This window comes from Pteropus vampyrus, unplaced genomic scaffold, assembly GCF_000151845.1.
Source record: "Pteropus vampyrus isolate Shadow unplaced genomic scaffold, Pvam_2.0 Scaffold503, whole genome shotgun sequence".
Lineage (NCBI taxonomy): Eukaryota > Metazoa > Chordata > Mammalia > Chiroptera > Pteropodidae > Pteropus > Pteropus vampyrus.
Window position 1 is genome coordinate 300446 of NW_011889284.1, and position 25561 is coordinate 326006.

A 25561-nucleotide genomic window follows, 5' to 3' on the forward strand; every position below is an offset into this window, starting at 1 on the left:
CCCATTTCTGACTTTAGCACTAATGAGCAGAGGGGTCAAGGGTGAGGGCAGGGGCTGAAATTTAAATTTTTACTGCAGACCACCTCTGAAGTTGGTGGCTCCCTAAATGCAAAGCATCCTGTGATGTTTATTCTCTCCTGTACAGATGGAGATCATCCTGGACCAGAATTTCTTCCAGGAGGCAGTGCTCTTATGTCTTCACTTCAAGCTGATCAGAGGTTTCTGGGGTGAAAAGCCAAAGGTGATCCAGGCCCTGGTGGAACTCTACAGCCTTGACATACAAGGGGATGGACTCCTCTATACATGGGAGCCCAGTGCCTTGTGACCACTCTGTTCCCTCTATGCCACTCTCTCTTTCTTTCGGGTGCTGGCCAAAAATGCCTGGCCATCCCCAGCCAGGACTGGGAAAACAGAGTGGGGCTTGGCAGGGGCCTGGGGAAGCTAGTGAAATGGAGAGGCACTTCAGCTCTAAGTGCCCTTGGAGGCAGAGCTTCAAAAGCTCCATCTGGGACACTCCATCTGGGGGCTTTGTCCTATCAGGAGGGCCTAGCAATCGCAACTGAGGAGCAAAGCCATGAAGTGGACAGGAGCTGTAACACCTGCTCCAGCTGCATCGTTAGCTCAATGGGCTAACGTATGTTCATCACTTCAGTTCTTCAGCACAAGTTCAAGTTGAATAAGTGTCATAAGACATTGAACAGTGTCTGTTCAGCCAGGAGTTTGAATTTAGGAAGAAACCCCAAAGTTTTTAGGGGATAAGAAAAGAGTCTGAGGATTTTACTCTGTTCAGAAAAGAAATAGAGTTTATTTATGGAAATATAGCTCACAATCTGCAATCTGAAACCCAAAACGTCCAACCTCCCATAAGAGACATAAAACTCAATGCCCTTGGGGTGTGTTCTTCCTGCCTCACCACCAGACTGTCATGCCTCCATTCCAGCCTGTCTTTCTCCCTAGCTGTCCCACCTCCTTTTACTCACAGAAGGTCTAGAAGTATGTCTGTGCAAGGGGTCACTTCCCCCAAATGCTCCAGCTACCCCACAACCTACAAGTGGGCTGTGTATCCTACAAGCATGTTCCTGAAACTTCTTCCTGACCTCATTACTCCCAGAGTTCCAGCTTCTTCTGGTTCTTGCCAGGATCACTGCCTTCCACCCTATTGAACTCCAGTAGTCTACTCATCTCTCTTTTCCCTTTGGTCCCTTCCTGAAGAGAAAATCAACAATAATAAAAAGGAAAATGGGTAAGGAAATAACATCCTTTCTCAATGTCTTTGTCCTCAGTATCTGCAGAGCATTCCTCGGGTCAGAGAGACATTCAAGTTCCCAGAGAACAGGTGGCTGGGACTTACTCTCCCCTCAGTCAATTCCCTTCCCTGATCCCTGTCTCCTAGCACCACACACAAATCACAAGCATGCGGCGCACCTCAGGGGTAATTATGGCCCATTACCTCCCTCTATTGACCACCAGAGGGAGCTAGAGAGCAAAGCCTGCCGCCTGCATCAGCACCATGCACCACTCAGCCTCCTGTTGCAGTAAGTCACTTTTAATGGACCGAAAGAGTTCTCACATATTAGTCAAACCTAAATCTCTTACAGTGCAATTTAGATTATGTGCCAGATTCCCCTGAACACACTCAGGACTCTAAAAAGGAACCTCTGGAATCTAAAGGGATTCTGTAGCCTTTCTCTAAGACTATGGAGGTGAGATACGTGACGAAAAGGAAGGGCATCCTGGATGGGTGGGAGGCGCAGCATAGGGGGAAGCCTGACACGGATATTCTAAATCTAAAAGCATAAGACCTTTAATCTGGCTGACACTACAAGCTCTTATTTCTTCTCTCTGTCTTGAACCCTCAAAGCCTCCTGTTTGGAACACCATTAGGTGGTTTGGGGGATGGTTCAGGTGGGAACCGGACAAGGAGAATGAGGACAAGCCTGGAAGAGATCAGAGTGAATGAAGGAGGGCAAGAGAAATTAAAAGAGCAAGACCTCTGGGTCAGAGGAGAGAAAGCTGGCTAGATGGACTTTTGGGGTCCTCAGAGAGAACAGATACGTGTGGCTTCTTGAAACCACTGTTCTCCAGATTTTTGGAAGACAAGCTGTACTGGAAATCTTGGCCTGCAGCCAGTGGGAGGAGAGAGGACACCAGGAAAACACTCCCAAAAGTCTGACCAAGGCAATGGTGGGCAGGTGAGAGGGTCCTGAGTGGGACCACGTACTTTGGAGCTAAGGAATAGGAGACTATACAGCCCAGGACTATATGCTGAATTGAGATGATGTCACATCAGTATACTGATTAAGAGATACAGACAGGAAGAGGCAGAAATCCCAGAAGAGCCAGGAAAACATAGAGATGAAAAGGATATTACACAACACATTTCTGCATAAATATGCACATGTGAGAGGGACCAAATGACAAATGGCAAACTTCCCATATGTTCAAGCTCCCACCTCTACCTCTCCTAAGGAGGAGGGATGTTTGGTTAAGGTCATGGTTAGGGCTGTCAAAGAAGTAGAGAGTGCTAGCTGTGTAAGAAGCACCTGGAATAGATGGGGAGAAAGGTGAGCAAAAAGATGGGGGGCAGGGACCAGAGACGAGACCCAGCAGGGGCAAGATCTTGTGTTGTTTTAAGACATAGAGAAGAGAGATTTGAGAGGATCTGTCATACTGAATGAGACTTTTGGGGACAGAGGTGGAGTATTTAAGTTTTTAGGGAGTTTTATTGAGTATGATGTGATCTAATCTCCCTGTTCACCACCAGCCTCCTCAAGAAAACCCCCAGTAAAGACCTAACTTACTCCTCATGGCTTTCGAGGTTGCATTTTGTTTTCGGTGCTGATACTAAGGAGAGCCTTGAGGTGAGAGGGTGAGGGCTCAGTCGTATTCAAGTTATACATGCACACGTACATATCCCAACACTGTAGGAGCTGGCCCGTAAATGTCTTGAATTGTCATCTAGAGATCTGATCATGTATGTAAAGTCCGTTTTAAAATTCCTTTCAGGCAGGGACTTAAGAGTAGGACCTGAGTGACCTATGGTGAGATGTCTGAATTCCCATGGCAGACATGGATTTTGGGTTTTCCACTAATTCCAAATGCCTCTGCCTGAGTATTTGTGTGTATGTGTATGTACAATATTCCATGAAGAGCACAGACACTGAACACGAAACAACAGAAAACCATTTCTGCCTACAAACGTATGCTTCTAGTGCTGCCATAGATACGTATATGTAGCTAAAACAAATGGAGTGAGATAGTAATATACAAGCTGACAAACAGAAAGATGGAGGCAACTTTTCAACTGCTCTGCTTTCTGCTGGAATCCGCTGACACATGGGATTTCTTATCCCCTTATCACACCCCCAAGGCCTCATCATGAATCCTAGATGCTTCCCAATGACCATGATGATGACAGAACAGAGATGCCTTCCCTCAACTCTCTCTCTCTCCCTCAATCTCTCTCTCTCTCTCTCTCTCTCACACACACGCACACACACCAACTTCCACTGCCTCTCTCCGCAGCCCCTCTCCCAAAGGTGCCTTCCTTCTTCTCCTCTCAGCCCATCAAACCAACCTTCAGTTGCCACCTGTCTCTCACCCTTGGCTCCCCCACCCACGCTGGCACCTGCCTGGCAGCTCTCCACCCCCTCAGCCCTCAGAAGTCCAGAGCCCAGGGCCCGAGGCAAGGCCCACATGGAACAGGTTGATGCTGTTCTCCCGGAAGTGGAGCAGGAAAGGGGTGGGGCCACTGATGCAGGCGGGGTCCCTGGAAGCTTACCTACATCCTTGCCTCCACAGAGGCATAAAGCAGCAGGCCATCCTGGTGAGAGATAGTCACTCTCTCAACCTATAGACCAAGTGAGCCCTGGGCCCTCACTTCAGACTCAGCAGCAGGACAGGATCCAGCACCACTCCCTGGTAAGAACTTGATGACAGTAGATAAGTCAGGAGTGTTCTAGGGATGAACAAGGATATGGGTGGGTCAAGAAGGGTCTACGAATCCCGTAGAGCCCAATGGGGTAGATATCTGATGGGCCTTGTGGAAAGAAGGGAGAAGTGGCCCTGTGAGCATCTCTCTGGTGAGGAAGAGACTTCAGCCTCCCAAGCCCCTCCCAGGTGAACCAACTGGCTTCAGGAGGTTGTCCTGTCCATCCTGGCCCTCCTAGGAATGAGGCTGGCAGAATGGCCACATACATCTGTGCATGTGCCTGCTGCCTCCCTAATTCTCTGATGCCTACAAGGGAAATGAGGCAGTTCCAGGCCAGCTGGTGTGTCCTCTTTCACCCACAAGGGTAACCCGGCTGTGCCAGCTGGCCACCCAGCCAGAGCACCTGGACTTGAACTTCAAAGACAGAGAATCAAGACTGTGAACCTCGGGCTCTTACAGGCCCCACATTCTCCAGGGCCCTCTCACCCCAGCCTATGTCTCCCAGGGCCATATTCACTAATTCATTCATTCATTCATTCATTCATTCATTCTTTCTTTCTTTCTTTCATTCATTCATTCTGCATACATTTGCCAAGCTCCAAGTCTGCACCAGGCACTACGTCTGGTGCTGATGCTAAGGAGATGACTAAGACCCATTTCCTGTCCTCTGGGAGGTTATAGTTGCCGTAGGGGAGAGAGTCAGGTAAACAGATCATAACAATATGGATTTGCAGGTGTTTCAGAAGGGCATGTACAAAGTGTTTTGGGGACATGGGGTGGAGTCACTAGGCTGCCTGAAAGGGTAAAGGAAGAGATCACAGATGAGTGACCCGAATTGAGTCTAAAAGGATGAATAGGGATTCTTTAGATTGGAAGAGGGATATTGTAAGCAGAAGGGGAGCAAAGGCAAAGAGCGGTGAAATGTCTGGATCTACTGAGCAGGACCTGGAAGGCAGTGGGTCCACCCACACCCAGGAGCCAGGAAGAAGAGGGCACAAGGGAAACAAGGGTTCAGGGAAGTGACTCCCACTCAAAAAAAGGGCAACTACCTTCCCAGGCCCTCGGCACCTCCCTCCCCTCTGCGTCCCTGGTTCCTGGCTGTCGTGGTTTTCTGGGAAGATGTGGTAGACATAGCTGTATGAGAGGAGCTTTACTTCCATCGTTAATGAAACGCTCCAGCCAGGCTCCAAGTCTGTGAAGAAAATGACTGTGGAGTCAAGAAAGAGCCCTTGACAAGAAACGGCAGGTGTGGCTTCTCTAGCCAGCCACGTGGCTTCGGACAAGTTGTCTCAGTTCTGGAGGCCTTGTTTCCTCATCTTAAAATGAAGACTCCTTTGATTCCTTTCAACTCCGACATTCTGAGAATCCAGGCACCCTTAAGGGCTCCCTACTCACCTACCCACCCAGAGCTGGGTGATCTTTCTCTACGGGAGCCTTACCATGCCCTGGTCTCCCAACTTATCACTCTCCTGTCTCCCCCCACCTACCCCACCACCAGAAACAATGACCATGTTTGAAAATGTCACCCGGGCTCTTACCAGACAGCTAAACCCTCGAGGGGACCTGACACCCCTTGATAGCCTCATAGACTTCAAGCACTTCTACCCCTTCTGCCTGGTACGGAGGAAGAGAAAGAGCACGCTTTTCTGGGGAGCCCGGTATGTGCATACTGACTACACCCTCCTGGATGTGCTCGAACCCGGCAGCTCACCTTCAGGTAAGCCTCAGGAGTAAGGTTGGGTGCTGAGGGATGGGGGCCTACGACAAGGACACTGAAACTCTGATTAGATGTCATCTAGCCCAAAGTTCTCAGGAGACAGAGGAAGAAGGATAGATGCCGCTCAGCCCAGGCTTTTTCGTCTTCTCCCTCCTGCAGATCCGACAGACTCTGGGAAGTTTGCCTTTAAGAATATGCTAGATGCCCGCGTGGAGGGACAGGTGGATATGCCAAAGACAGTCAAAATTACAGGGACTGCAGGGCTGTCTCGGAGCAGCACTCTGGAAGTCCAGACACTCAGTGTGGCTCCCAAGGCCCTGGAGACCTTGCACCAGGAGAGGTGAGACTGGGCAGGGTTGGGAGGCTACCGGGATGGGCTGGGGTGGTGCATGGAGGGAGTGCTTTGGGCCTTGACTTAAAGGTCACCACAGGGAGCTCCTGGAGATGACCCCTCTGCTCTATAGGTGCCTCTAGGCCATTTTCTAACTACTCCACCCTGTCCTTCCACTACTTAGTGCCACATCCCCACTCTCACACACACACGAAAATGAGTACGTTCACATTAACTCGCTGTGACCTTGGAAAAGTCGCTTCTCCTTTCAGGACCTCAGTTTTCTGGTGTTTTTCTTTTTTTTTTTTTTTTCTGAAAAATAATGGGGTTGGATGAAAATCTTGAGGGTTCCTTCCTACTCTATGACTATGAAATACACTAAAAAGGGAAGGGGTCTTAACCACCCCCCACTGTGGCTCGAGCACAGCATTCTGCTCCCATAAATGAAGCCTCCAGTCCAGTCACACACCAGGCAGCCCGTGGGAATGCTGCCCCAACAGCACAAGATACCATGCCAATGCTGGGCACCTCAGATGTTTGGCTTGACAGGGAAACTGTCTTTTAAGTAGTTAAGTAGTAGTTGAAAGAAGGAGGTGAGGGCTAGGGAGGCAAGAATAAGGACTGGGATGCTTGGGAAGTCTTCCAGTTAACATTCATATAGTCTCACTGAGCGCAAAGCCACCCTACTAAGTGCTGGGGTTCACTAGAACATCTGGTCCAAAAACCTTGCGATCTAGGAATGTGAGAAAAATGTGCAAAAGTAACTAGTATCCAAGGCAAGAAGTGGTAAGTGCTATAGGAGGGCTTTGTCTGAGTTTTGTGCCGGGTCAGGAGAAATGAGGACTGACTTCACGGAAGAGGCAGCATGATCTAGGCCTTGCAAGATGAGTAGAAATTGGACATCCAGGGCTGGAAGAAGGGAATTACTAAGGCATATGGGTGAGAAATCTCAAAACCTATAGGGACCATGAATAGCCAGTTTTGCAGAAGTGGAAGAGGTATGCATGGAACAAGTGTGAGATAGGATGGGCCCAGATCACAGGGGACCCAAGGGGCCAGTCAAGGAGATGCAACTATTCTGTAGGTGCCAGGGAGACCTTGATGATGCTCTGATATGTATCACGATTAATCTGGCTGGATGGAGGAAATGTGTCAGATAGAGGATGAGGGAACAGGGCTTTGAAGCAGACAGACTGGGCAAGACACTATCCACTGTCCATCAGAGATGTAAAATGAGGAGCTGAGTTGGGAAGCGTGGTCAGAACAAAGAGGGAGGAACAGATGCACGGCCTCTGGAGCAGCAGAATGGACTGGCCTTGGCAGCTGACTGCAGGATGAGGAAGCGAGTTTTGTCAAAGATGACTTTGATAGAGATCTAATGTACAGTATGATGACTGTAGTTAATTCTATATTTTATGTTGAAAATTTGCTAGGAGTCTACAGCCATGCCACCCTGAACAAGCCCGATCCTGTCTGATCTCGGAAGCTAAGCAGGGTCGGGCCTGGTTAATACTTGGATGGGAGACCACCTAGGAAGACCAGGTGTTGTAGGCATAAAAAATGAAAAGTAAAGGATTGTAAGCTAACAAGATCCTTGCAGTCTGTGAGGTCAACCAAGGGTTGCCTTGCCTAAATATAATAATAATAATAAAATAAAATAATAAATAAAAAAAGAAAAAGAAAATTTGCTAGGAGAGTAGATTTCGGGTGTTCTCACTACACGCAAAAATAATAGTTACTGCGAGATGGATATGTTAATTAGCTTGACTGTAGTAATCATTTCTCTATGTATATCTATATCGAAACATGTTGTGGACCTTAAATAGATGAATTTTTATTTAAATAAATTAATTAATAATTAATTTAATAATCATGTTTATTAATTTATTAATTACATTTGTTAATTTATTGACTATATTTATTAATTTAATGGTTATATTTATTGATTTAATAATTAATTAAATATAAGAATAAAAAACAAAGATAATTCTGAGATTTGACCCAAATGATGACATTAGTAGAAACAGGAAGACAGAGTTTAGAAGCATATTTGGAGAGAAAGATTGTGAGTTCCTTTTGGACGTTTTGACACTTCGTACATGCCTTTCTGAAACATCTGCAAACTCATGTTGTTATGATCTGTTCACCTGACTCTCTCTCCTACTCAACTACAACCCCCTAGAGAGCAGGAAACGGGTCTTAGTCATCTCCTTAGCATCAGTCACAGTGCCTGGGGCAGACTTGGAGTTTAGCAAAGTGTGCAGAAAGAATTAATGAACAAATGAATGAATAAATGTGGCCCTGGGAGACACACTGGGGTGAGAGGGCCCTGGAGAATATGGAGCCTGCACTGAGACAACAGGCTAGGTGTTCAACAGGTAGTTGGAGTGACTACAGTTAACAACACTATACTCTATACTTGAAGATTGCTAAGAGAGTAAATCTTAAAAGTTCTCTTCACAAGCAAAAAAAATACTTGTAACTATATGTGGTGATGGATGCTAACTCACTGTGGTGATCATTTCCCAATATACACCTATATCAAATCATTATGTTGTACATACAAACTAGTACAATGTTATGTGTCAATTAGATCTCAATCAAAAAAATTTTTTAAGATATTTGGAAATGAGAGTTGGAAGCTCAGGACAGAAGTCAAGGGGAAGATACATAAGTGATAGTGAGCAACATAAAAATGAAAACTATAGGAATAGGGAGAAAGCTGTTGGAGAGGGGTCAGAGAGCAGAGAACTGAGAGAACAGAATTTTAGAGAACATAATATTTTAAGGAACCAAAGAAACTAGAAAATGAGATGCAGGCAAAATGAAAAAGACTTAGAAGCCAGAAAGACAGGAGCAGGACCAGGGCAGCACACTGTGATCAGGAGCCAAAAGGCAGCATCGTCTGGAGGGTTTGGACAGTAGAGTCCAATGTTGCACAGGGTTAAGGAAGGTCTTTGAGTTTGGTGGATTGGAGTTCATTATGATTTCAGCACAGGGGCAGAAATAGAAGCCAAATTATAAAGAATTTAGAAAGAGGCAGTGAGGAAGTAAAGACAATGGGTATGGGGATATCTTTTGAGATGTTTGCCAATGAAATGAAAGAAACAGAATGGTGATTTGAGGGAATAGCAAGATCAAAGGAGATAGATATATATATATATATACACACACACATATATATATACATATATATACATATATACATATACATATATATGTGTGTATATATATATATATATATATATATATATATATATATGCAAGTAGAGAGGGGAATTGGTATCAATAGCAGGAAAGAGGACCCCAGAAGAGATGAACAAGGCTGAAAAAAGGGAAGAAAGGGAGGAGAAGCCACCTTGGGGCCGAGGGAACGAGGATAATGACACCTACCTCAACACCCTGGAGGTAGGTGTCATTATCCTCATTCTATTAATGAGGTCACTAAGACTCAGAGGAGCTGCCCTGCCAGTAAGTGGAGATCTGGGTTTCAACCTCAGTCTTTCTCTAGAGTCCTCGCTCTTTCCCTGACACCACCATAATCTAGCACCTGGGAATGACCAAAGGAAAGAGAAGGCCGTGGTCTAGGCGGGGAGAAGCTCTGGACAATTCCATTATGGTTTCTCCTGCCACAGGAAGCTGGCAGCAGAGCACCCGTTCCTGAAGGAGATGCACGACAGAGGAGAGAACCTGTATGTGGTGATGGAGGTGGTGGAGACTGTGCAGGAAATCACTCTGGAGAGAGCCGGCAAGGCAGAGGGTTACTTCTCCCTTCCATTCTTCGCCCCATTGGGGCTACAGGTTTGATTCAAACACACACACACACACGCACATGCACACACACACTTACATTCAGCCTCTCCTCAGAGGCTGCATTAACTTTGCCCCATCAATGCCCACCCAGGATACTGTGTAAGACCCACTCCTTCTCCCTGCTCTTCAAGATCCAGGCCCCAGTTAGCCAGATGCAAATCTTCTCTCTGGTCAATGATGCTCAATGTGGCAGATTTCTGTGCCACATGTGATAGGGAACTATCAGGACAGGGGAAACTCAGAGTCGTGGGTCTTCTCTCATGATGCTCCCAATCTATAGGACAGACAGGCTTGTTCTCAGAAAGTTCTGTCTCATGGAGGAGACGCAGAGGTTAAAGCCTAGAGAACACAGGCTTGGAAAGAAAGCTCATTGTAAATAAGTAATGCTCTAAAACCTATATCAAATTTGCATAAATATTCAAGGAATGGGTTGGAGCTAGAAGTAGGGGTTAGTCATGGAAGGCTTCTTGAAGGAGGTGAGCATGGAACAAATGGCAAAGAGTAAGAAGGAAACTCTAAGGTGGGACAGGGATGCACATGCAGATGATGGAGCAGGTCTGCCCAGTTCCTTCATGTGTCAGAACTAGGAAGAGAGATACAGATTGTTAGAGGGACGATGAGTGGAAATAAGTGGACAATCGTACTCCATGGAGTCCAGCCTGAATGGACAGGCAATCAAGGACACCAATGGAGGGTTCCCAACTTCTTATCTCCCCAAAGATTCTCAGGCCTGGCCCTCCACTTGCACCCCCACTCCACTGTCTCATACTTAGGATCTCTGTAGATACACAATTCTTCACTGTCTATTCCTAGGGATCCATAAACCACAAGGAGGCTGTAACCATCCCCAAGGGCTGCATCCTGGCCTTTCGAGTGAGACAGCTGATGGTCAGAGGAAAAGATGAGTGGGGTGAGCAGACACCAGCATATTCTCCCTTTTATATAAGAATTACCTGCACTAATACTAAGGCATCCTGGTCCCCTCTTGTAGAAATGTCAGGGAATGAGTGAAAGAATGTGGTCTCTTGTGGTTCAACTGCTGGAGACAGAACAGGAGGGGCTGCTCTGGAGAGCGAGTGAAGGGACCTGGTTCTGAGCATCTCCTGTGTCCTAGGCACCGTGTCAACTGAGGGAAGGGGGCACAGAGAGAACAAACACAGCCTCTGCTTCAAGATGTCTGTGGCCAATGGAGGAAACAAACACAGACACCAGTACTTGAAAGCAAGAGAGAAAATAGTGTTATGATAGGAAAGAATTCACAGAGGAAGAAAGGATTACTTCCAACAACAGAGGAGGAGCTGAGGATTAGATGAGGCATTTGGGGGCAGGGTCCTTAACAGAGCCTACAGATTTGAGATCAGAAAAGGGAAATTGCAGCAGCCATTAAGGGTTCTGCTCTCCCCTCTCTCCCTCTTACAGAAATTCCACATATCTACAATGATAACATGCAAACCTTCCCTCCTGGAGGTAAGTGAGATTGCTCCCTGGCTCCCTACATCTTCTGCCCTGCCCCTGACATTATCTGCTAAAACCCTGCACCCTCAAGTAGCACATACCATAGTCCCTCAAGCCCTGGTTTTGTTTCCCAAGTCCCTAAAAATATCTATCCTCGACTTTAGGAAAGACAGATAGAGGTGTATAAATACCACCCAAGAGACACAGAGAAACAGAAAGACGGAGACCAAAAGGCACAATTGGAAGCAGAAATAAAACTTGGAGACAGCGTGTGTTCCCGAATTACGGAGGCAGATGAGCTAACATGGTCTCCATGTGTTTTTATAATGATCACTGATAAAGCTGCCTTGACAACTGCTCTAGATAAAAAGGCACAAATAGGTTTTATGCTGACATATGTGCATTGTTTCTGTCTTCAGAAAAGCCAGAAGAGGAGAAGTTCATCCGTAAGTGTTTCCTGTCATTTCACTGTAACTGTTTTGACTCAGAATTTTAAAATTCCAGTCGTTTTCTTCTCTTCTCCATGGGACTGACAGGGAGCATGGCAGAGCAGGTCTCAGCAAACACTTGTCCTTGAAACGTGGCAGAAATTTCAATAGTCGAGGTAAAAGCAGTGGAGAAGGAAAGTCTCTGGACAAGATGCGCAGGTGGTCGGATGCCACAGACCTCTCCTCAAGGGCCGTAGTAGCTTGTAACCTGTTACACACACATTTGTGATTCCACTGCCCAGCCCCTGGGGCAGGAGCCGCTGAGTCACAGTGACAACTCAATCCAGGTGCCCTTTGTCCCATTGCATTAGCTTCTCTCCTGACCAATTCCTCCTGACTCCCACGAATGGGGCAAGAGTATCCTTAAGCTGGTCAGGACATCCCAGGAGACAGGACATATTTCCTAAGCCCCATTAATGTCTCATCCCCTGGGTCTGCTACTGTTTGGGAGGATTACATTCTTATCGTCCTTTGTTTTGTTCTTTTTTTTTTTTTTCCTCAGTTATCCAGGCATCTGATGTTGGTAAGGAATTTTGTGAGTTTCTCCCAATATCTATCCTCAACTTTAGGAGGACTTCAGCCCGAAGGCAGTGGGAGAAGCATTAGGGTAGAGGGAGGGGAAGACAAGTCCCAGGTCCTGGGGATTGGCACCACTTCCAGGAAGCCACTCTCTCCAAAGCTTGCTGGACCCATTCCTAGGATACCAGGCACCTAGAGAGTCAGGCCAAGGTTCAAGCCATCCCTAATCCACCCACATCCCTGGACATAGGCCCACGGCTCTCTGGAGCAGTTCCATCCTGGCCTTCACCCAGTCACCAACTTTGTCAGCTAACTCATGAGAAGGGGAAATAGACCTTGCTTCTCAACTTTTAGCTGGAGTCTTAGAAAATGGGAAGTCAATTGTCTGCTGATCTGGGATGGGGCCTGGGGACTCAGGGAGAATGAACTACTGGCTTAGATGCTAATGTGAGTCATAGCCCACTTCCCACCCCAACCCCCACCCATACCCACACATAGACCCCTCAAGTCAGAGTTGATGGATAATTTCATAAATGTGTTCCTTGGTCCAGAAAAAAGAGAGGCCAGGCTCAAGCTGAGAGCAAAGCATGAGGATGTGAGAAGGGTTATGTGAAGGAGCCTGCAGGAAGAATGTTGACTGAATGGGGAGGGTGCCAGGTGGAGGGCGGTTTGTTTGCCACATTTACTGTCTGCATAGGGGAGGTGCATGAGGACTTCAGGACACTGAAGGAAGAGATTCAAAGAGAGACCCAAGAAGTGGAGAAGCTGAGCCACGTGGGGCGAAGCTCCCTGCTCACCTCCCTCAGCAAACTTCTAGGGAATAGAAAGGAGCTACAAGACCTGGAGCTCACGGTGAGATCCCAGGGGAAGTGGGGGAGGCACGAGAGAAGGAACATTTCTGGTGGAGAGGTGTGTGGGCATTGCAGCTGGTAGAGGATCTGACACTGGCAGAAGGTAATCTGTGGCCAAGGGAATAGACAGCAGATGCCGTCCCCAGGGGTAGCCAAGTGCCCCCAGGCTGCCAGGCCATCGCTGCTCCTTTGTCCCTCTAGAGAAAGGAAAACAGTGCGGACTCCCTGAAGGCACATGCTCCCTCCTGATGGACAGAGGGAGGCAGCAGGCCAGCAGGACCCTCTCATGGAAGGGGGCCAGAACTCAGGAGTCCAGTATTTTCAGAACTTGATACCTTGGGGAAAAAATGAGGAAATAGGAGAAAGTTAACACATGTCAAGGGATTATAATGTGCCAGATACCATGCTGGGCCTTTTACACCTGTTATCTTAAGTAGTCACTCACCTTTCCCCACAGCTTGAAGGGGCTCTAGGCAAAGGACATGAAGTGACACTGGAGGCACTCCCAAAAGACGTCCTACTATCAAAGGAGGCTCTGGGTGCAATTCTGTATTTCCTTGGAGCCCTAACAGGTAAATGGGGAGTAAGGTCTTTGATTACATACTTTTTCAGTGATAGGAATGAATGAGTGAATGAATTTCCAAATGGATGAATGAATGAATGAATGAATGAGTAAATGAATGAATGCCAAGCCAATTATACCACAGTTAAGTAGTTTATATCTACATTTTTAAAGATTGGTTTCATTCCTATGTATTCACTTGGATAGTCTGAGAAGACGGCCTAGTCTTGTTAGTGAGGGTTAGAATATAACCCTAGTTTTATCTGCCACACATTTAAACTTCTACATATAGCTAAGCCCAACATTTTTATATCAATAGTTGTCAGCTTTAATTTTAGAGGGTAACATCTTATCTTGCCCCTGAATTCTCTTCTTCCTGCTGCATGAAACATTGCTCCACTTAGAAGAACTCTCTGGTCCTTCAGGTGTAAGCTGAGATGTTTGCTCCCTTAAGAAGCCTGCCCTCAAATGCCAAGACCAAAGTAGACCCCTCAGCTATGTCTCCCTTAACACCCTGTATTGTATTTGCACATTCCTTTGTCTTCTCCACTAGCCTGCAAGTTCCTTGAGTGAAGGGAGTGTGATTTTTACCTAACACACCCAGCAAAGGTGCCTGGCACAGACCAGGCATTCAGCTATGGATGAATGTATGAATTAATTAATGCTGTGAGTTTGGAAGTATACCCATTTGGAGTCTATAGTCCCCTTTGCACCAACGACGCACATCTCTTTCTCTGCTTTTTTCTCCAGAGCTAAGTGAAGTCCAACAGAAGCTACTGGTAAAATCCATGGAGAAAAAGATCCTCCCTGTGCAGCTAAAGCTTGTGAGAAAAAAACGACAGATACTGGGAGAGTTTGGGAGGGAGTCAGCTAGAACGAGTGGAAATAGACAAATTTAGCTTAATGACATAACCATCCCAGAAGCTCATGCCCACTTCTTACTTCTCTCCATGTTTCTTCCTTTTTGCTATTGCACAACTAGAGGCAGAAGAGTAAATTTCTGGGCAATTATCTGGGTTTTTCAGCTTTATCTTAAGAGAAGAAACAGAAAAATCTGGCTTTGTTTATTCCTAGCCAAGTGATGTGAGCAAATCTTTCAATGTCCCTGAGTCTGCCTCAATTCACTCCCCTAAAAAATGGGGCTAAAAATAAACATGCTGCCCACGGTACAGGGTTGTTAAAAGGCCTAGAGGGAATTGTAATGTAATGAAAGGAGCTATACTAAGAGAAAGGGAGCCATCTTTGTGGTTTTTATGAGTTAGGAGAAAAGAGGAGAGGTTTCTAGTTCTTTCTTTTCATGCTATTTTGGTTCCTTCCAGGTGGAGAGCACAATGGAACAGAATTTCCTTCAGGATAAAGAGAGTGTTTTCCCCCTGCAACCTGACTTGCTCTCCTCCCTTGGAGAAGAGGATCTGACCCTTACAGAGACCCTAGTGGGGCTGAGTGGCCTGGAAGTGCAGAGATCTGGCCCCCAGTATACATGGGACCCAGACACCCTCCCCTGCCTCTGTGCCCTTTATGCTGGCCTCTCCCTCCTGCAGCTGCTGACCAAGGCCTCCTAACTTGCCTTTTCCATCTGCTTTCTGCTTTATTAACGCCTTCCTTACAACATTTGTGCTCTGTCCTTAACATCCAATGGCATTTCAGAGCCACCAGGCTGAGGATGATGGAAACCCTAGCTGATCCCCCAAGCTAACCAATTTTTACTTGTCCCTCTATATCTCCCCCTGCCCCTATAGCTTCGCAACCTGCTAAGCTCATCTGCTGATGCTTAAATCCTCTGAAAGTAGAAACTCAAACTTTTATAACTATGAACATTTTACAGAACCAAAATTAATTAATTTCCTTTCCCAATAACTCCTGCTTGTGCTTCCAAAAATCAAGCTTTACTGGAACGAATGGAAAATATTATTTCATTTTCGATTAAATGTCTTTTGGTGTTTTTCCTTTAAAGAATCTATCATAAGGAAATTCTTAACTTGTGCCAGAAAATAGACATTATCGTACTACATATAGATTATATGTACATGAATACTATTATACTATCCTCAGACCAGTTGGAAAATACTCAGAGGAGAACTATGAGGGTGTAGAATGTGGAATCTAGATTCAAAAGTGAGATCATAAAAGCAGCTTGTCTTCAAAGAGGAGCCTTTGGGGTCCTCCGGACTTGGGTTGAGAGACTGAGAAAGGCAAAGATCTAGAGATATATGGTACAAGCCCAAAACAAGAGTAAGACAACTTTCAAGTTTATTGAATAGAAAATGTAGATAGGTCTTTAAAAAAAAATGGTACCCCAAAATAAGACTGACCCAAAACTTTGAAAAAGAAATTGTGATAGTATCTTCTGGCTTCACCTGTCCCACTTCTGCCCTTAATTTAGGTTGGTTGTGGGAGGAAGTGATGTGGGTAGGCTTGGCATATGGACCTGCTAACGTGGATATTGCAATCTCATCAAACTGCTAGGTTTATACTTCCTCTGCCTAAAGCTGGATTTTAAAGTCTTTCACCAATCTCTTTCAAAATAGTTTTATGGATGGAATAATTTCTCCAAGGTTTTTGGCCCCAGGAGTCAGACTGTCCCTCTTCTTAGCCACACCCTGCCTTGGTTAGTTCCCTCACACACCAAGAATTCATGACCAACTGCCAAAGGCTTTGTGTTAAGCCATCCTCCCCCATTCTGGGGCATGTCTAAGGCCTCTGCTATATTGCTCAAGGATATATTGGATAGTTATGTACCGACTTGATTGTTTCTCTCTTGTGATGTAAACATAATAAAGAGGTGAGCTAACACCCTAACTATCTAGAAGAATAACTTCACAAAGATGAACAACAAAACTCATCTGTTTTCTTCCTTTACCATCTCGCCCACCTTCAGTTACATATATAGTGTTATGAAAGGCTTTAATGACTTTATTCCAGTGATGATTCAAAAGTCCTGTTATCTATCCCCTAGTCCTTGGGGGAAGGGCCTAGTTAGGGAGGAATTGGTCAAGACATGTTCCCTAAAACTGGAGCACACATTTTTCCATTTTTCCATTTAGTGCAAGGAGCTATTTGGTGCAATTGTATGAAAAGGGTAATACAAAGAATTTCCTCTCTATGCATAAAGGACAATATATTGAAAACACATTCTTTGTCCTCTAGGACCTTACACAACAGAGCTGCTAGATTACCTCCTAGAGTCTGACCCGGTCTAAAACTCAAGACTTCCATTTAAGGAAGAGCTAAAAGTTCCAAGAGGGGAAGGAATTTTTGTTTTATCTTAAGAAATTGGAACATGTATCCTCCTCCTACAGAATCACTGGAGGATTCCTTTGTAAAATAAATGGACAAGATTTCTGGTCCAATTTCCTTCCCCTTGGGGAGTCTCAGGCTATCCTTAGACATACTATTATTCCGTTCCCCATTTCACTACAAGCGTCTGTCTGGATGCATGCAGGCGGCCCAACGGACTCCCTGAAGTCTCTGCCAATAACGACTTCCACCATCTTTCCTCCAGCCTCGCAATACATGGCAGCCCAGAGCAGAGCTTTCCAGCAGACTGCATTCTAGAGCTGTTCTTTACCACCCCATTCCCCAAATGTGCTAGCCCTGGAATGTACATAGAGTGGTCCCCTAAACTTTATTAAACTGGAGTGATTGTACGCGAGTGCACTCTATCCCTATCAACATTCGCAGGCTGCAGAGGCTTTATGCCTTATTTTCAGCACTAGCTAAAATCTGACAAGGAAGTCTAAATCTCATAGGGTTCTTCCTACTCTCCAGTTCGGTTTTATTTTAAGCCCAACAACCTAGCACCACATCCCTTTTTTCTAGCTTCTTGTCTTCCCTCGCGCCGCATACACTAAGCAGCCGTTGAGGGCGAGCCTCGCGGATCTCCAAAGCGACCCCAACCGGGAGCAAATTGAACGAGTTTGGGCAAAAAACTCGCCCACAGCTCGTGACGTCATCGCACCCTAAGGCTGAGCCTTACCCAGTCACGCCTGTTGGGGTGTTCTTAGAGTCCGAGGTAACACAGATTAGAGCCTGAAGGGACCTCTCGTGGACATGCACAGAAATGCACTTGAGAAGAACATAAAAGAGAATCACACTTCAGCACGCCAACGAAAGCCCCACAAACCGGACAGGCTCCTCCCGCTACTTCCCCGAATATCCGCCCCCATCCTACACCTCGACGGTTGATTTCTTTCCCCTTTGGTGACTCGGCCATCGGCCTACCGGGCCTGGCGTTTCCCAGAAGGCCCAGCGCTGGGAAGGGGTTTGCAGCTGCTCCGTCATCGTGCGGCCCGACGCGAGCCCGCGCTCGTGTGCAGGCCCGGCTTGGTTCCTGGTCTGTGGTGCGAGGGTTCACACGAGGCCCCGGCCTCGGACCCCGGACTAGGCCGCGACCCCGGGCGCCATGAAGCAGGAGGGCTCGGCGCGGCGCCGAGGGGCGGACAAGGCGAAACCGCCACCCGGCGGAGGGGAACAAGAACCACCGCCACCCCCGGCCCCCCAGGATGTGGAGATGAAAGAGGAGGCGGTGGCAGGTGGCGGATCAACGGGGGAGGCTGACGGCAAGACGGCGGCGGCGGCGGCTGAGCACTCCCAGCGAGAGCTGGACACCGTCACCTTGGAGGGTACGAGAGAGCCTGGGCTGGGAACGCGCCATGATCACGGGTGACAGCGCCCCTATGATCTAGCTTCTCTTTGGGACCCCAGCTTCCACCATCCTGGATTCCGTAGGATCAACCCCCAAGTGCCTGCTCCCGCTACCCTGACACTTCTAACCCCAGCCCCAATAATTCCAGGCTCAGGACTCCTCCCTTGCCACACACCTCCTCCCCCCGCCACCGGAGGTTACATCTAGAACTAGGTCTCACTGGGCCTGTAGACAGCCTCTTCTCAGTTCTCCCCTCTAACTCCCATTTACATCCTACCGGATTGTATCGCGTCCAATATATGATTAATCCCTCTAGAAACCAGTGTTTGTACTTATGTGTGTAAAGGGGGTCAGGGTGACACAACACTGGCCCCTGAGTTTTAAGAGTGAACAAAAGTTTGTGTTGTCTACCTTTAGCAAACTCTCCTGAAAGAGCCCTTTCTACCTAGTATCTTGTTTCTTTGTGTAATTGAGGTGCACAAACGATTCCATCTTTTTTTTCCTTCTCCCTTCAAGCCCTTACTTCTACTCTTGTTTCTAAAAGTTTTAAACACATTACGCGCTTTCAGCTTTTTAGATGTTTACTTTGAGTTCCTAACATTCACCTGCCATCTGAACTATATACTAATACCCCCACTTCTTTTCTCCTAGGTTCCTGTTCCCAGTTTCCTAATGATCTCTTGTTCCTCCAAGTTCACATTTCATTTTTCCTACTTAGAGCATCCTGTGCACATTTGAAGTGAGAGCTCCCCACAGCGAGCCTGGTGCTGTTTTCTTAGTTCTGGATCAAGTGGGATGGACTATTTCTTGGGTTTTCTGTCTACTTGCCTGCATGAGAAACTAGCTCAAAAATATTGAGATACTCAAAGTTTTGCTCCTGGGTGATGTTTTTGAGGATGTGATGGTGTTGACTGCATCAGTTCCTCTTCTAAAATTGGGTAACAGGCTCAGCATCTAATAAAGATTCTTACACCTAAAATAATGATAGTCAGCCAATGGCAAAAGGACCACTCTGCATTACTTACTGGGTATGTACATACGTATTTTATAAACATATTTTCTTTTACAAAGTAATTCACGTTCATTGTAGAAATTTTGGAGGAAAGTCTACCATGGTTAACATTTTTTCCTATGAATTTTTGAGCTGCTTTCCTATAATTGAGGTCGAGTTATATGTACAATTTGGAACAAGGCATAAAACTCAATACGAACGATTTTGCATGCTTTCATTTAACACATCACAATCATGGCTTTCAATTTGTTGCAGAAACATTTATTGAATAATTGATGTAATGGCTAAGCATACAAGCTCTAGAATTAGTTTTCTCATCCCTATCATAAGAGTAATATTACCTACTTCATTGAGTGTTTTGAAGGTTGAGATACTTAGAACTATGCCTAGCACATTATGAACACATAGTAAACCCTCCACAAATAATAGCTGTTATTATTACATCACTAATGTGACCCAGACATCCCGTGCTAACTATGCAAAAGTAACTGAGAAACTACCAATTGATCGTATGCCCTTATTTTTGGACATTTGTTTCCAATTTCTTACTGTTATAAATAGCTTTGCAGCAGTCATCTTTGTGCCCAAGTTTTTAGTATACATTAATAGTTTTTTCTTTAGTATAGATTCTCTATATGCCTGAGTCAAAAGGGTAAATGTTTTTAAGGTTTTTGGTAGGTATTGTGCAGAAAAACTATACTGGTTTACATTGTACCAGCTGAAATGTCCTGTTCACTCTATATTTATCTTGATCATTTACACAAGCTCTTTGTAGAATAAGAATGTCAATCTTTAGTCACATTTGTTGCAGGTATTTTTCTTTTGTTTACAGAATTATTCAGAAAGTTTTTTAGGAAATCAAATTAATTGATCTTTAGTATATGTGTTATTTCCCCCATTATTTACATTTAGAAAGTCTTCCTATTTAGAAATTTGATAAATCTCCATGTGTTTGTTTTGTTTCTCATTTTTTTTCCTTCCTCTTTCTGTCACCCTCTACCCTTTTCCCCACCCCAGCTTTATTTTGTCTCTTGGTTATGTCTTAAAATTGTATGGCATCTGTAAGTACTTCTTAACCCTATTAGAGCAAAAGAAGTGACTGGCCACATCTTTTTAAGAGGCTCCCTAGAACTACTTGTCTGGAGTGGTAGGGAATAGAAGGAGTTGGAAGTAACATTTTTTTTTTTTCTCCTCTGGTCCTCCACAGATATCAAGGAGCATGTGAAACAGCTGGAGAAGGCAGTTTCAGGCAAGGAGCCTCGATTTGTTCTGAGGGCCCTGCGGATGCTGCCTTCCACATCGCGCCGCCTCAACCACTATGTTCTGTATAAGGCTGTGCATGGCTTCTTCACCTCAAATAATGCCACTCGGGACTTCTTGCTACCCTTCCTGGAAGAGGTGAGTGGGTTAGGCCGGTTTAAAGGGTGCAGGCTTGGCCTCATTCTCCTCCACCAGTGTAGTTGTTTCCCATCCCAAAGACCTGTCTTGTTACCTGCTATAGCAGAGTAATGAAGCAAGCAACCCATTTTTATAATCATTTGCCTGTGAACAAGAAAACCATCCTTATGTCCTGTAGTCATTCCTCCCAGTCAGGGAAAGGAGCTGGGAATCAAGACCTTTCCAGCCAAACTTATTTCTCATTATACCCCAGCGTGGACCCTCTCCTCCGGTTAGGTTATGTCTCCATTGTCAGAAGGGAAGGTGCCACCACCTTTTTGCCTCTGAACTTAACAATAGAGGACGTATAAAACAGTGGTTGAGAGTACAGGATTTGGAGGTGGAGTTGAATTTGAATCCAAACTCTTCCATCTGGTACCTGCGGGCCTTGACCTAACCTCTTTGTGCCTCATTTTCTTCCCCTATTGAATGTGATGAACAGATTTGGGAGGCACTGTTGGGGGGTGGAAAGGAGGAGTGTGTATAAAGCTCTTAGAACAGTGCGTGGCACATAGTGAATGCTGATGAAGTTAGTTCGATAGGGTAGTGATCTCCGTGCCAGGAGAGACCGTTCCTTTTTTTTTCTGGCTGTACCTTATCGTTCATGCTACAGTCTCAAGACTTTATTGACCAGCCACCTTCCTCTCCCTAAAATCCTATTTGCTTATAGTCTGTTCCATAGATATGAAAGCTCAGAAAGTCCCTGGAGATGGAATAACGAAGAGTTTATTGTCTGGGAAAGAGGAAAAGCCCCCTTCCCCAGCCCCACCTGGAATTTCTTTTTACCTTTACATCTCTGAATTCACCCAACATGATCACTTATTGAGCTGTTATTCATTATTCCAGTGTTAGTGACTAGATCTGAAAATACTATATATATATATCTCAATTTCTCTCAAATTTCTTTTGTTCCACATACATACACAAAAAAATTTGTCTCATTATTCTTGATCTCATCTCTAGAATTATATCACTTTATTAAACTCTATCTGATAGAATTTGTAGTAGTTCCAGGTGTAGTGGTTTAATCTCTCCACCTAGATAGATTGTAGGTTCTGTGAGGGGTCTTATTTCATCCTTTCTGTCCCCATACATTCTGTAAAATTGTCCATTATACTCATTTAACCCTCTTATGTATTGTGTTGTGTTACCAGCCTCCTTGACTCCTTTTGGAAAGAGACTTTTCATCTTTAATTTTTTTTTCCCCAGCACCTAGAAAAATCTTGGCACATAGTAGGCACTCAGTATTTGTCGAAATACATAGTGAGTGCTTAAAAAATTCTTGTTTGATTGATCTAACTGAGCTTTTCCATGATAACTCATGTCCTCTCCTAGCCCATGGACACAGAAGCTGATTTACAGTTCCGTCCCCGAACAGGAAAAGCTGCATCAGCACCGCTGCTGCCTGAAGTGGAAGCCTATCTGCAGCTCCTCATGGTCATCTTCCTGATGAACAGCAAGCGCTACAAAGAGGTATTAGGGCCAGTGAGAGCGATTCACATGCCCCAAGCAGTGCGACGGGTTGTGGGGGAGATTGTTTCTAGTGAAGAAACGGAGATGATCCTTGGGTTATTGACCATCCCCCAGACTCTTCCCCTGGTGGAATGCACACCTAACCCTACAACCGAGGAAGACCTTTCAACTCCTGCTTGGGTACCAAGTACCAAAAGAAAGGGCTGGCATGGTGATTCTGCCAGTACCTGGCTGTAGCACAATACCAGTATAGTGGATTCTTTTGGGTAAAGTAGATTTGGAGACAAAGACCTGGTTTAAATCCCAGCTGTACGTTAGGCAAGTTAATTTCTCCTAGTTGTATGGAAAGTGGGGAAAACTACCGAAATTACAAGATTATTGTTGATAATTAATATGTTCAAAAATACTTAGCAGAATGATCTGCATAAAGTAAGTTTTCACAGTATTTTAATAAATGGCAGCTCTTATTATGGGACCGAACAACTCCATTTTGGATATTATATTACATTTCCATGGCTCCCTCCAACTGGGACCAGTTCTTGGTCAGTCATAGCCACTGTCCCAAGAGCATGCTCAAAAAATGAGGAGGTCCCACTCCTCGGTTCCCTGTTTTTTCTCTTCCTTGGCACCGCTTGGTCAGTGTGTGTTTATTAGGTATAATTCACCCTTTTTAAAGTGTGCACTTCAGTTGTAGTCACTCCCCATTCTCCCCTTGCCCCAGCCCCTGGCAATCAGTAATCTATTTTCTGTCTCGTGATTTTTCTTATTGTGGACATTTCATATAAATAAAATTATATAATAGGTGGCCTTTTGTGTCTGGCTTTTTACACTTAGCATAATGTTTTCTAGGTTTACCCATGTCGTATCATGTGTCAGTACTCCATATTTAAAGCTGAATAATATCCCATTGCATGGATGTAGCACATTGTGTTTATCCATTCACTGGGTGATGGACACTTGGGTTATTTCCACTTTTTGGTTATTATTGAATAATGTTGCTATGAACATTGTGTACAAGTTTTTATGTGAACATATGTTTCTAGTTCTCTTGGATATATGCCTAGGAGGGGAATTGCTGGCTCATGACAGCTCCATGTTTAACTTTTTGAAGAACCACCACCTGATTCTCTTTTGGCTGCCTCTCCAGGCACAGAAGATCTCTGATGATCTGATGCAGAAGATCAGCACTCAGAACCGCCGGGCCCTGGACCTTGTGGCTGCAAAGTGTTACTACTACCACGCCCGGATCTATGAGTTCCTGGACAAGCTGGATGTGGTGCGCAGGTACAGGTGGCCAAGGGTCTCACTCTCTCCCCTTTGGGTCAGAGATGTGGTCAGTCACTACCACAGAGCTATGGACTTGGAGAGGGCAATAAGCTGGTAAAGTGCCCAGCAGGAAATGGGGGCAGTGGTTAACATGCCCTGAGCCATGTGAGGCGCTGAGAGAGATGCTGATACTAGGTAAAGCAACATGACGACTGGGCTGTGAAGATCCCCTAGCCTCTTCCCTTGACCCCACATTAAGGGAGGACTGATTGGTAGGTCAAGAGTGGAACCGTAGGCTAGAAAACGTTTCGCTCCTCTGCCTAAAATCTGCAGTGGCTCCCCATTTCCCTCAGGAAAAAGACAAAGTCCTCACGATAGTGTAAGATAAGGCCCAACATGCTCTGTCTCTTGTCACTGCCTCCTTGACTTTGTCTCCCACTGCTCCCCCATCTTACTCCTCACCCCACACTGGCCTCCTGCTTTTCTTTGGGCAAGCGGGCCACACTCGTCCTCAGAGTATTTGCGCTGGCTTGTCCCTCTGCCAAGAATGCTCTTTTCCCTGCCTTCTTTAAGCTTTTAATTGTTACAAATTGTTACTCTGGGTGAGCCCTCCCCTGACTGAACTATTTAAAATCAGCCCCATCATCATTGCTTTTTGGGGGCCCCATTGTACTTACCTGATTTCTCCACAGCCCCTACCACCTTCTGTAATGCAGCATAATTCACTTATTTATCATGATCATTGTCTGTCTCCCCCACTAGAATGCAGGATCCCCAAGAGCAGGGTTCTGTCCTCTTTGTGCACCTAGAATAGTGCTTCACACAGTAGGCACTCAGCAGTCGAAAATGCTGTGAATACCCAGAAAAGCAGTTTGTATCACGTTTTTAGGAATCGAAGAGAGAATGGATAAGTTAAAGGCAGTTCGAAAAGTCATTATTTAAGACCTTTAACATACTTTTTCTTTTCTTCTTGAAGCTTCTTGCATGCACGGCTCCGGACAGCCACCCTTCGGCATGACGCAGACGGGCAGGCCACCCTGCTAAACCTTCTGCTGCGGAACTACCTACACTACAACTTGTACGACCAGGCTGAGAAGCTGGTGTCCAAGTCCGTGTTCCCTGAGCAGGCCAACAACAATGAGTGGGCAAGGTACCTCTACTACACAGGTGAGCGGGGGGCCTAACCCCCACGTCAGAAGGTGTCTCAAGCTTTCTTGCTGCAAACTTTCTAAAATTTTGGTGCACTTGGTGCATAAGAGGCGAATTTGGCACTCTGCTTTGCAAGGGGGTTTGGATGGCGCCATTCTCTTGATCCACTCTCCTCTTCTCCACACCCAGGGCGGATCAAAGCCATCCAGTTGGAGTACTCAGAGGCCCGGAGAACAATGACCAATGCCCTTCGCAAGGCCCCTCAGCACACAGCTGTCGGCTTCAAACAGACTGTGAGCAGCAATTCTCATCCCTTTGCCACTTACTCATCTGATAACACTTTAGTTCTGTTTCCCTGCGTAAGGGTCAGGGAAGGCTTCCTTCATCTTTATTATCCAAAAGGTTGCAGCAGACGTCTGTGTGTGTGTAACATTGCTCAGAGCACGTTAAACAGACGCTACCTGCACCTCTGCTGGTTTTCTGCTGGTTTATGTTCAGAGTATTCTCCTTGGTGAACACGTTTAGAATATTCTGATTCCTCAGCACTCCTTATAGCCATTTCAGACACGGGCATGAATCGTGTTAATAAATCTCAGCTCTTTCTGGTCCCCCACATGCCCATCAGGTACCAGGGACCCCAGAAAATCTGTAGGCTGGCTAATTCAGTTGGAGATAAAGATTGGCCACTGAGAACTGTTAGTCACCAAGAGTTGTTTATTGTTGTTGTTAGTTTTGTTTTGTATTTGAGTGCTGACCTTGGTATTAGGCACTGTAAGGGGTAGAAAAGAAAGATAAGAAACAGTATTTGCTCTCAAGGAGATAAGGAACATTGACTCAGGCTTGAGGGCCTGGTACCCAGAATTTTGACCCAGTTTTCCCAACTACAACCCTTTGCTTCCATCTTAACACAAC

The 25561-nt window shown here is 45.7% G+C and overlaps 2 protein-coding genes and 1 non-coding gene across 3 annotated transcripts in view; all 3 read left to right on the forward strand.

The window, feature by feature from the left end:
- Positions 1-3805: 3805 nt before the first annotated feature.
- GSDMA (gasdermin A) lies at positions 3806-15444 on the forward strand. The gene is made up of 12 exons (XM_011383040.1): positions 3806-3921; positions 5430-5648; positions 5808-5988; positions 9615-9780; positions 10606-10702; positions 11212-11259; positions 11667-11693; positions 12238-12258; positions 12952-13106; positions 13563-13677; positions 14418-14491; positions 14987-15444. The coding sequence occupies exons 2-12, from the start codon at positions 5435-5437 to the stop codon at positions 15227-15229; spliced, it is 1341 nt and encodes a 446-aa protein (XP_011381342.1). The 5' UTR covers positions 3806-3921; positions 5430-5434; the 3' UTR covers positions 15230-15444.
- On the forward strand, positions 7415-7533 carry LOC111732900. The gene has a single exon (XR_002777753.1). It is a non-coding gene; the product is annotated as a 5S ribosomal RNA (ribosomal RNA).
- A 2429-nt stretch (positions 15445-17873) lies between the features above and the next one.
- The window catches only part of PSMD3 (proteasome 26S subunit, non-ATPase 3), a 14377-nt gene continuing 6689 nt past the window's right edge, over positions 17874-25561 (forward strand). Inside the window, exons 1-6 of the mRNA XM_011383042.2 lie at positions 17874-18289; positions 20532-20722; positions 22097-22234; positions 23382-23518; positions 24477-24667; positions 24839-24942. Of these exons, the coding sequence (XP_011381344.1) occupies positions 18070-18289; positions 20532-20722; positions 22097-22234; positions 23382-23518; positions 24477-24667; positions 24839-24942 (981 nt within the window). The 5' untranslated portion in view covers positions 17874-18069. The remainder of the gene's footprint in view (positions 18290-20531; positions 20723-22096; positions 22235-23381; positions 23519-24476; positions 24668-24838; positions 24943-25561) is intronic.